At 30.1% G+C, this 13,126-nt stretch overlaps 1 protein-coding gene across 11 annotated transcripts in view; it reads right to left on the bottom strand.

The window, feature by feature from the left end:
- PMCA (plasma membrane calcium-transporting ATPase 3) overlaps positions 1-13,126 on the bottom strand; it is a 206,005-nt gene that overhangs the window by 22,534 nt on the left and 170,345 nt on the right. Inside the window, exon 24 of one of the 11 annotated variants that reach the window (XM_088273955.1) lies at positions 807-1,113. The exons of 9 other annotated variants lie outside the window; for them this stretch is intronic. In XM_088273955.1, coding sequence (XP_088130081.1) covers positions 991-1,113 — 123 coding nt within the window. In that variant the 3' untranslated portion in view covers positions 807-990. Of the gene's footprint in view, positions 1-806; positions 1,114-9,282; positions 12,368-13,126 lie in introns of those variants that run through there. One more of the 11 variants, XM_088273923.1, reaches the window with a different exon arrangement.

Raw genomic sequence — 13,126 nt, 5'->3', positions numbered from 1 at the left:
GAACTGTGTGTAAAGCATGTTTGACAATTTAACGTCACGAAATATACTGAATATTCGATCTGTGTGTATAGCATGTTTGACAATTTAACGTCACGAAATATACTGAATATTCGAACTGTGTGTATAGCATGTTTGACAATTTAACGTCACGAAATATACTGAATATTCGAACTGTGTGTATAGCATGTTTGACAATTTAAACTAAGAGAGGAATAAAATATTTAAAAAAATAACGTTTATTGAAATATTGTTTTTTATATTTAAAATAATTATTATTTGATTTTTTATTTTATTATTTTATTTTGGACGAAAAATAAAAGGAATGTATTTAATATAATTTATCTTAGGTTAAACTGGGATAAATTTATTTTATTTTAATTTTATTAAAAATTAATATATTGAATTATTAAATGTTAATTTGCAGTATTAGATCATCTTATAAGTAACGTGTTTTATTTCATTTTTAACTCTTTCGAAAATAAATAAATATACTATTATTAGATTAAAATGTTTAATATGCTTTACATTATATTTACGATTTCATTTTCAAACTTCTTGGCAAACAAAAATCTTTCTATTTTGAACTAAAAAATGCCAATTGAAAAAATATATATTTACTTTGTTAAAAATATTTCGACAAACTTTTGGTCATATCACTCGAATACAGCATTACTTATAAGATGACCCAATGTATGGTTTAAATTTTAACAGAAATGTGATAAAATATTGTCAACAACGGGTTAATTTTATCTCGAACTGGACGCGTTTAGGGATGAATTACACATTTAATTTCGGGGGCTTGTCTATTTTTATATATTAGCAGGCGGTTTGTCTTTTTAGTGACGGGGCTTGTTTTTAGTGAGGGGGCTTGTATTTTAGCGAAGGGGCTTGTATTTTAGCGAGGGGCTTGTTTTTATTGAGGGGCTTGTTTTTAGTGAGGGGGCTTGTTTTAGTGGGGGGGGCTTGTCTATTAGTGGGGGGCTTGGCAGGTTAGTTGGGCCCGGGCAACACGGCAATAGCGCTAGTTGTCGGGGATTGGATGCTGATGCGTCGGTGTTCGGCCAAAAAATTGTTTAAGAGCATACGCCGGCCCATCACCAACTCGGCATGTTGCTGAAAAAGTAACATCAATTACTTTTTCACTTACTACACTGTTTGTTTTCACTAGCCTCATATGTCGACCGTACAGAACCACTTCTCTACCGAGCAATTAGCTTAATAACCGTTGGCATGTTGACGTCGCTCAATGGCACGCTTCGAAATACCATTAGCATATTAACGTCATTCAATGGTACGCTTCGAAATACCATTAGCATATTAACATTATTCAATTACACGTTTCGAAATACCATTAGCATATTCACGTCGCTCAATGGCACGATTCGAAATACCAATGGCATTTTCACGTCGCTCAATGGCACGATTTGAAATACCAATAGCATTTTTACGTCACTATAAGTATATTTCGAAATACCATTAGCATATTTACGCCGCTCAATGGCACGTTTCGAAATACCGTAAGCATATTCACGTCGCTCAATAGCACGTTTCGAAATACCATTATCGTATTATTTGTTTCACAAAAGACCATATATACATATACCATTAACATGAGTTAATGTAAATACCATTAACAAAATATTGATTACCAAAAGCTCCAATATTTATAACAATAAAAATTGTGATAGCTTTTTTATTGAAAATTGGATATTCTTCGAAATTACGTTTAAGGGATTCGATAACAATACTGAAGCACAAAACTGGCCAATTATTTAACAAACGTTAGATCGGTGGTATCGAATGACACATTTCACCAAAAGTGACATATTTTAACGACAAAAAATATACCAATTAAAAAAAACCACTGTCACATTTCGGTATTTGTAAAAATAACACTCGAGTGACATATTTTGGCACTGAATGGCATAATTAAGTATACTAATGACACATTTGATTTTGTCCGCCTCCGTAGTGTAATGGTCAGCACGCTCGGCTACCGTTCTGGAGGTCCCGGGTTCGATTCCCAAGGGGGGTAAAATAAATATAAGTGATTTTTTCACTGTTATATTTATTCAATATTACCCTGGACTGGTACCTGAAGCGGAGGGCTGATCACCTTTCCTTCATGTGTAAATGATCAAGATAACACTGCGTTTATATGACGCAGTGCCCTATGCACCAATGGGGTGCGGATAAGGGTTTTATTATTATTAATGACACATTTAGTAACTATACAAGTAACATTTTTTGGACCAATATATATATATATATATATATATATATATATATATATATATATATATATATATATATATATATATATATATATATATATATATATATATATATGTTAAGTTATGCGGCCAAGTTATGACTTCTTCAACGTTCAACCGATAAATGCAGAATTCAGGTCGCAATGTATGACAAAATTTCACATTATAAAAAAATATTAAACTTTACTTTTCAATTTTAAATTCTACTTTTTAGGAGGAAAGGTGTCTTTTTATGCCAAAGGTTTAACCCTTTAATTGATTGGTGGAGAAGTGATTCCGTACATAACCAATACTGCTTTAAAATTAAAATTAAATCAGACAAAATAAAATAAATAAATATTATTATTTTAAAATAAATGAAGATATAACAATACTAAGAAAATCAGTGTCATTGTTTTAAGTATTTATTATATCCGACACTGGATCATTCATGCTTTAATGACATTTCAATATTTATTATAGGTGACACAACTTGAGACCGAGCATCTATCGTTTTTATACGAAAGAAGATGGAAGTCTAAGGTAAACCCCTCGAATGCGCAGACTTCCATCTTCTTTCGTATAAAAACGATAGATGCAAATAGACGAAGCATCTATCGTTTTTATACGAAAGAAGATGGAAGTGTGATCGTAAGCCCGCCCTGGAATGCTTGGACTTCCATCTTCTTTCGTATAAAAACGATAGATGCAAATAGACGAAGCATCTATCGTTTTTAAACGAAAGAATATGGAAGTCTGATCGTAAGCCGTGAGATCGTAAGCCCTGGAATGCTCAGACTTCCATCTTCTTTCGTATAAAAACGATAGATGCTTCGTCTTGTTGCATCTATCGTTTTTATACGGAAGAAGATGGAAGTCTGATCGTAGGCCGTGAGATCGTAAGCCCTGGAATGCTCGGACTTCCATCTTCTTTCGTATAAAAACGATAGATGCTTCGTCTTGTAGCATCTATCGTTTTTATCCGAAAGAAAATGGAAGTCTGATCGTAGGCCGTGAGATCGTAAGCCCTGGAATGCTCAGCCTTCCATCTTCTTTCGTATAAAAACGATAGATGCTTCGTCTCGAGTTGAGACACCTATAAAATATCGATAAATAAATATTGAATGGTTTCATAAGAATTTTTCTTATCTTATATTGAATTGCCTATGTTTAAAAACATAATATATGTATCTGTATCCCTCTTATGAATGCTTTATCTATGAAGATAGATAAATTCAAGTTTTAGGAACATGGATAAACATTTTACCCATCTACATAAATAACTAGGTATCTTTTACAGACACACACACATATATATATATATATATATATATATATATATATATATATATATATATATATATATATATATATATATATATATATATATATATATATATATATATATATATATATATATATATATTGATTGATAAAGAGCAATGTTCGATTTTTCCCGCTAAAAAATGACAAAATTTTGACCATCTGTCACCATCTCTCAGTGGCAAATCATAATTAACATAAAATTTTATCTTCAATGATCTTTTTAAAGTAACTTATTGTTTATATTATACATAAGATATAAAACAGTGCGTAAATTGTATAGATTTTGTAGTGATAGCGGTGAAATATGGAATAAAAATAAAAGCGTAATTTGGGGGCATTTTGGTGTAAAAATGTATCATTTGAGTAGAGTATAAGTTTGAATAACAGTTTTTTTTAATATTTTTCATTTAACAGACTACAACGTAATAGTGAAATATAAAAAAAAAATTATAAAAGCTAACGTAATTTGAGGAAATTTTGCTGTAAAAATGGTATAAGATGTATATAAATTGGGTGGAGTGTAAATTTGGGAAATTGATTATTTTTCTGTATTTTTATATAACGTCAGATTTATAAATACCACTTATTGCGATACTTTATTGTCACACGTGTTTCGATGCGCTAAATATGGTTATCAAACACCGTTCGATAACAATTTAGAGTGCATCGAATCACGATTCCACGTAATAAAGTATTATAATTAATGGTATTTCATAATTCTTTGCGGCGGTATGGACATGTGGAGCGAATGGATAGCGAGAGAATGACTAAGAAAATATATGTGGCGAATGTGAGAGGGAAAACAGAACGAGGACGACCGAAAAAGACTTGGCACGATCAGATCAATCAGAACCTAAAATCTGGCGGTGTCAAAAGTCTGCGTAATCGGAGGGCATGTGTGACTAGATGTATGGATGTGAAGGAGGCGAGGAGTGTATGTCAGGACAGAAGAGTGTGGCGTTCCATCCTCTCTGCCTACCCCTGCGGGGAAACGGCGTGATGGTAGTAGTAGTAGTAGTATTTAAGAATTTAACGCAACATTTTAATATACATGGATATCACCACAAAGTAATTGGGAAATTAAAAATAAAACATATACTGAGGGGTGAGATTTAAAAGTGAATAAAAAACTAGCGTGTGTGCGTGCTTTGAAGAAAAAAATTCAAGTGAAGAACAATACGCGTAAATTGAAATAAAACTTGAAAAACCGCCAGGGCAAGTTTATTAAAAATTTATATATTATGTGTATTTTTTGCAAGAGTGTCCTATACATATGTTTGAAAAAATGTAGATGTGTAAAAGTATGTATCCGATACCGATACGAATATATACTTTATAAATATGAGGATATATATATATATATATATATATATATATATATATATATATATATATATATATATATATATATATATATATATATATATATATATATATATATATATATATATATATATATATATATATATATATATATATATATATATATGTGTTGCTTTGTAATTAAAGAAACGACAATAAAAGTTTATTCTCAATTAATCTTTACAATAATTTTTATATCTATCTGATTCTGACAGTTAATAATATTATCGGAAGTCTTTTGTTTTATTCTGAGCGACGCATGCGACATCTGGTGGTAGAACTGTTTTATGTAGGTACTATTTGTAAGTACTTAATAAAATGTATAGGTAGGTACCTAGTTATTTTATAACATATATATATATATATATATATATATATATATATATATATATATATATATATATATATATATATATATATATATATATATATATATCGCTCACTCCTTTCAAGAACGTCATAAATCAAAAAAACTAGATTTTTCAGGAGAACGTTTTTTAAATTTAAAAATATAATGCAATGTATTAAAAATAAATACTAAGCCACTTATTGAACTTTTTACTGTGCAACAGATCTTTTTAGGTAAAACCTGAAGGTTCTTTCTCCATTTCAAAAATATTTAGTATTTTTTTTTAAATTATTTACCAATACCTTTTCTTCAAAATGCAAAAGCAACACTTTCTGCCCTGTAGCGGGTAAATATTAAGTTAAAATTATGCCGCTTTTGCTAGGATATAGTACATTTTCTGGGCATTCCGAAAACATGCACAACTGTAAATTGACAATTTTTTTATTTATGACGTTCTTGAAAGGAGTGTGCGATGTATGTGTGTGTGTGTGTGTGTGTGTGTTTTGTGTCAATATACATATTAAAGGGTTAGTATATTTTTTTTAGTGCAAAAAAAACAACAAACGAAAATTCACACTTCTTTTTATTAACTTATAAGATGAATCAAATGCAGGCAATTTTTACAACATCAAAAACAATCATTCTAAAAAAATAAAAATAAACAAATTAGAGTTTTTAATTTTTTATTAATAAATTTAATTCCCACAACCCTATTATTGACTATCATCTTTAAAAATCTAAAAATGCTTTAAAATATTTTTATTATTTTTAATGTTTTATAATCGATTTGTTTATTTAAATCAGTCAATTATAACCTCTAGAAATAATTTTTTTTTTCTATAGGGTATTTTCACTCAAATGAATTCGTGTAAAATAAAATTTTAAAATGTTTCATTTTTCAAAGTATCTTTTTGCATGATAAAAAAAAAACCGAAACATCAACCACAATTTTGATTGTAAATTGGATAACACCATTTTATTTAGTTGGCTACATATTGCATCACTTCTTGGCCATAAAATTATGTAGATACATTTGAATATAACAACATAAAACGCAAGGTTCATGGGGAAATAAGATTTTTTGAACACGCGATGACGTCACAAATTGTCCGCATTCCCGCCATTTAAAAAGTGTAAATTTTAATTCTTCATATCTCTCTTATTTCTTTACAGACTTCGACAAGAATGGTCGATATTCTTGTAAAATTTAAATGAATTATTTTTCAATAATAATAACAATAATAAAACCCTTATCCACACCCCAATGGTGCATAGGGCACTGCTTCATATAAATGCAGAGTTATCTTGATCGTTTACACATGAAGGAAAGGTGATCAGCCCTCCGCTTCAGGTACCAGTCCAGTGTAATATTGAATAAATATTACTGTGAAAAAATCACTCATATTTATTGAACCCCCACTGGGAATCGAACCCGGGACCTCCACAACGGTAGCCGAGCGTGCTGACCATTACACTACGGAGGCGGACAATAATAAACGGTGAAAATACCCTATCATTTTTTTATAATTGAAAAATGAATGTGTTAATAAAAACGCGAAAATATTGTTAAAATTTGTGTATTTTTAAAGTGACTATACATGCATTATAATAACATATTAAAATTTGATATTCCTTAAATTTAAAATTCTTGTTATATATATATGTATATATATATATATATATATATATATATATATATATATATATATATATATATATATATATATATATATATATATATATATATATATATATATATATATATATATATATATATCTCTCTCATTTCATTATAACCACAAATTTATTCTGACATTAAGTACATTGAATTAAATGAATAAAACATTTAATTAACGAATTAATCAAATAAATAATTAATAAAATAAATTAATCGAAAAAAATATTAATAAATAATATTTACTGTGTAATATCTTAAGTAACGAAAATGCTAAATGTTATATTAAAAATATTGTATTCCGAGTTGTTACTTGCGGGAGTTAAAAATATACAAAAAATAGAATAAATTGATCTTTAAGTACTGAGAAATTTGAATGTGTTTATTTTAAAAATATGCACACAGTAAAACCTCGATATAACGGGCTAATTGGGGTGAGGAGAGGGTGTCCGTTAAAGACGAGAGTCTGTTATTAAAAAAGGTTTAAAATGAATATTTTTGTTGTTGTTGAAAATATGAACACTGTAATTAGAAATAAATAAACAATACGGCTGTTTAAATTCAAAACACAGTAAGTGACAGTTTTTTGTAGTACGCTTTTTTTTGCATTCTTGGACTAAGTAGATTTTAATAATAAAAATAATAAAACCCTTACCGCACCCCAATGGTGCATAGGGCACTGCTTCATATAAACGCAGTGTTATCTCGATCGTTTACACATGAAGGAAAGGTGATCAGCCCTCCACTTTAGGTACCAGTCCAGTGTTATATTGAAGAAATAAATAGTTGATTACTACGCAAAAAAAAACGTACTACAAAAAAAATGTCCCTTACTGTGTTTTAAGTTTGGACAGCCGAATACAGAACACAAACAAAATTCTACTTATTGTCTTTGGGCACTCGTCGTGAAGTGGCGTTGCTGTTTATATGTCATGTCCAAAGTTCGTTAAATAAAGATCCGTTATATTGAGGTTTTACTGTACTTGGAAAAATATTAAAAAAGAAAATTGTTATTGAATTTACAAAAAAAAAACACATTTCTTTCAATAAATATTTTACTCATAAAACCCGGTTTGAATTACAGGTACATTAAATATTTAACACTTACGGACTATTCGAATTTAATATATTTTTTATTTTTTAATATTTAATATATACGTAGCCATCTATGCAACCAAATTCGAAAAAAAGCTTTTAACAATTTTAAAATTTATTAATAATTTATTAATTACCCGAAAAATCACCACAATTAAATTACTTTTTAATTATTTTTAATTTATTTTACCATAGCAAATGATGGATTTTATTTCTGCGAGTGATAAAAATATGTATATTACTTTGTTGTTTAAGTGTCTTTAATCTTTTAATACAAACGGAATATGGAAGTCAGACTCATTCAGAAGAAAGATTTTCGTCTCTGTTGCGACACTCAACAAACTTCATAACTGTACACTCCAAAACGCAGAAAAATCACTATCGTAGACCAATTTTTTTTAAATTACTAGACATGTAATTTTATCGAATTCAAAGTAAAAAAAAAAACGCCCACAAAATTTAATTGGAATTGAAATGAATTATCTGTGAAGGCTAATAACGGTTGAATTTTAGTTTTGAGTGGTTTTATCTTTTTATATTCCATTTTAGTTCTGACAAAATTGAAAAAAAAACAAATAAGGAATTTTTATCGACTTCAAATAATAATAAAAAAGCCCATTAAGAAAAATCAATTTTAAATCATAATTAAAAATATATTTTTAAATTTATTATTCCTGAAGACGTTTGAATTATTGTGTAGCTGTTTTATCATTTTACATAAAAATAAAATAAAAAATAAAAAGATACGTTATTTTTATCGACTTAAGAGTAAAAAAATAGCACACAGAATTAAGAGAAAAGCCATGTTTAATAAAATTTTATTTTTGAAAATAAATAATTTTAGAAGGCTAATAGTGTTTGAATTTTGTATGGTGGTTTTGTCTTTTTACATTAATTTATTTGTCGAAATAAAAAGATAAGTCATTTTCATCGACTTCAGAGTAAAATAAAAAATAGCACACTTTTTGTCTTTTTACATTAATTTATTTGTCGAAATAAAAAGATAAGTCATTTTCATCGACTTCAGAGTAAAATAAAAAATAGCGTTAATTTATTTGTCGAAATAAGAGAAAAGGCGTTAATAATAAAATAAATATTTTTGAAGGTTAATATAGAATTAAGAAAAAAAGCCAACCATGATAAAATATATATTTTTTTAAATAAATAATATTAGAAGGCTAATATCGTTCGAACTTTTGTAGAGTGGTTTTATCTTTTACATAACATTTTTTTCTGACGAAACGGTACTGAAAAATAATAATAAAATACCAAAAATTAATATATTTTTTTAAATTTGTATAAAGCACAATCTGAAAATAAAATGAGATTGTTTTAAATGCAAAAAATGTATGGATACATATGAAAAAATGTGCGATACCCTTGTGTGAAATATTTAAACTGTGAAGAGAGAAAAATATAGCGAAGACAAGTGGATATTGCAAATACTCTTCATGAGTTGATAGGCGGTTGATTCCAAAAACGGCTAGTTGGAAAATCCAGAAAGACTTGTTCAACTGATACACAGAGCGGCGGACAACACCCTGCTACAAGAGATACTGACAGAACGTAAGACAGACAAAAGCGACAGCTCATATAGACAAGACCGCAGATAGACACAGCACTGAAAAGGAAGAAGGGAAAAACAAAAGAATGAATCTAAAACTAGCGAGAATGTAAAAAAAGTAAAGAGAATGTAAAAAAATTAATAAAATGTTAAAAAATTAAGAAAATGTTAAAAAAAAAAAAAATTTGTATGAATCATAATAAAATGTGTTTTGATTTGTACAAAAGTGTCGCAGTGATTTGAATATATAAATATTTTGAGGCCTGTTGAATTCCTCTGGTATTTCTGTATCACAAATCACAAATGTGATATACAATATCTTTGTGATATATTCTTTCGATATGTATACTTTTTTTTTATAAACAAGATAAAAAATCAAAGCCATATTTGTTTGATGTGTAATTTGGTGATGCGAAAATATCGGAATCGTGTGAGAAGTGCCATATTATTTGAAAGTGCTTTAAAGCGATTTCGTTATTGAAACAAATTTTTAAAAAATACTTATCTTTCATTTTATATTTACAAAATCCGAATTCGAAGTTGGTCGTGACAATTATGATTTTTTTTCTTTTTTTAAAAAAGGTAATCTCCTCAGAATTAATCTGGTAAATTTGGTGCCTTGTGTCGTGATGGAAATAGAAAAGGAAAAAAAGAGAAAGATTGAAAGGTGAATTTCTAAAAAGTTTAATAAATAATTAAATACATTTTTAAAAAATAAAATAAGTTATAATTTTTTTAGCCTATATGATATAATTCTTTTAATAAGTCTAAAAACAGTGAAATGGTTTAATAAATTTTTCAAATTGTGGTGATTTTACTACTAATTAAAATGGATACTATAACATTAGTATATAATACGATTGTTTAAACGTATCATTTAAAATTTAAATTTAAACGAACACGTGATTAATTAGTAAGAAGAAAGATAAACGAGAATGAGTAAATATGTATAAAAGATTATACGAATTAAAAATTAGACAATAATTTACAATATAATAAAAAAAGCTAGTATAAATATATATGACTATATATATTCTTTAATAATATGCATGAATTAATTTTAGTATCATACTAAAAACACAAACATGTGTTAAATTTACAATTAAAAACGTTTCAAATGAGACTATCTCATATTTTTGAATTAAGTCACCAATTCGAATGAGGCTATCTCAAGTTTTTGAATTAAGTCACCAATTCGAACGAAACTATTTTAAAGTTTTGAATTATGTCACCGATTCGAAAGAGGCTATTTTAAAGTTTTGAATTATGTCATCGATTCGAACGGGGCTATCTAATATGTTTGAATTAAGCCACCAATTCGAACGAAGCTATTTGACATTTTTAAAAACAAATTAAGTCACCAATTCAAACGAGACTGTCTCATATCATTGAATTAATTCACAAAATTCATACGAGGCCATCTCAATTTTTTTAATCAAATCACCAAAATGATACAAGTAAAACTTTAAAAGATTCGAGTGTAAAGTGTGATGAGATAAATTAAAATAACACTTAATCATATTTAAACACATTTCCATGAATTTTAATTTAAGACTTATGATGAAAAAAAATTAAGTAAAAATTAAAAACGAATTCAGTGTGACACTCAACAATATTAAGAACATTTAAAAAGCGCCATTTTCGACGAGAACATAAAATTAATAGAAAAAAATAATGAAAAAAATCGATTAAAAATATTTTTTACGCATTACGAAATTCAGACTCGTCGCAGCACTTAAATTATCGCTAACCCTATCACATTCTTATCTTCCCTGTAAAATACATAGTATATCGACTGTAAATAGATAAAACTCTTTAGCCCACTAAGTCCTGCAAAGACCTACAAAGGTGATAAATCTCATTGTCCTTGTTGATACTTTGAAGACACAAAGTATGCAACAGTAAACAAGGAACACATCTTTTTAAGACTTTTCAGCTTGTGATTCAAAGGATTTTACCTTTTTACGATTAATCGCAATAAAGTGTAGGTCTAAAGTTCACCGAATGCAACATTTCTTCAAAATACCTTATTAAACGATTTTCTCAACATATAGCGAAATATCTAATAACCAGTGTGTTAAATTTCTTTGTATATATAAAAAATGGTTATAGAAATATCACAGATGTTAAGAAGACAAAGTAATAAGGCTTGAATGTGTTAATTGTTTTTGGTAAAAATGGAGGTGACACTGTATTAAAGAATAATAGAAGATGTACTGTATATTTCGGGAGAAGAGAAGAACAATTGGGTGAGGATAATGTGTGCACGAAGAAGGGCGCTGTTAAATGCGTCGAAAGAAATTCTGATAAACAATGTAAATAAAATGTGAACGAATGCGTGAGGGAGGGGGTCGGGCAGATATCTAGATGGGGGCCGGGCAGATCTGTAGATGGGGGTCGGGCAGATTTGTAGACGGTGCCGGGCAGATCTCGGGCCGCGCAGATATGTAGATGGGGGTCGCGCAGATTCATAGATGACGGTCGCGCAGATCTGTAGACGGGGCTCGTGCGGATCCCTAGATGGGCGTCTCCGCCTTGGGCTGCGGGCGGCGCGGCGGGCCGAGGAAGCGCGACTTGACGCCCGGCTGCAGGTGCAGCTGCGGCGGGTCCTCCGAGTCGATGTACGCGATGTCGGCCGGGATCCGCCCGCCGCGCAGCACGGCCCGCCCGCTGGTGGCGCTGTGCACGCTCAGCCGCTCCTCCAGGTCCTCGAGCGTGGACTTGAAAGCGCGCACGACGCGCAGCTGAAATGACGACGCAGTCGCAGTACATCCGCTGGCCTAGCCCCGAACCCGCGACGCGGGCTTTTGAAATCCGATAGCGATTTTCGTGACCGTCTGGATACCCGACTGGCGCCCAGCGTGGGGCACCAATCAAGGCCAAGATATCATACTTTTCAGACGGTTTGGCTACCGTAAGAATTAAATACACTGGGGCTTGGATTAAGGTTACAATTTTCTTCCAGGTACCTTAAGGATAAAATACACTGGCACCCTACATAGGGCCCAAATTGAAATTAAAATGTTCATGTAGTTCTTGAGAATGAAATACACTGGCGCCCAAAGTGGGGCTTGAAATATGGCTAAGAAAATCATACTTTTTAGCCGATTATTAGAGAGTTTAGGAATTTTAGAGTAAAATTCACTGGCGCTTGAATTTTACGATTATCATATTTTTAGCAGATTACTAAGACAATCTGGTAATGAAGGATAAATAAAATCTAGAAGCATAGTACCCGAGTTTTTGGTAACGATTGTCATTCTTTTCAGTTGATAATCTGACAATTTAGGTATCGTTAGAATAAAATTCATTGGCACCCAATTTTTCAAGAATTTTTTAAAGCCCGTCCATACATTTAACAGAAATATTGACGGAAAAATACCGAAAATCGCTAGGGAATATTCAAAAATGCCACAGCACTTCGGCTAGCTCAAAGCCGAGAAGAAGTGGCGCCCAACGTGTGGCGTTATCATACACGAAATCTCGTTTCTTGGTTGTTTTCC

Source organism: Brachycentrus maculatus, unplaced genomic scaffold (assembly GCF_059751285.1).
Source record: "Brachycentrus maculatus isolate JH-2025_06_01 unplaced genomic scaffold, ASM5975128v1 h1tg000033l, whole genome shotgun sequence".
Taxonomy (NCBI): Eukaryota; Metazoa; Arthropoda; class Insecta; order Trichoptera; family Brachycentridae; genus Brachycentrus; species Brachycentrus maculatus.
Note: the sequence above shows the minus strand (reverse complement) of the source record. Positions and strands in the feature narration are given on the sequence as shown.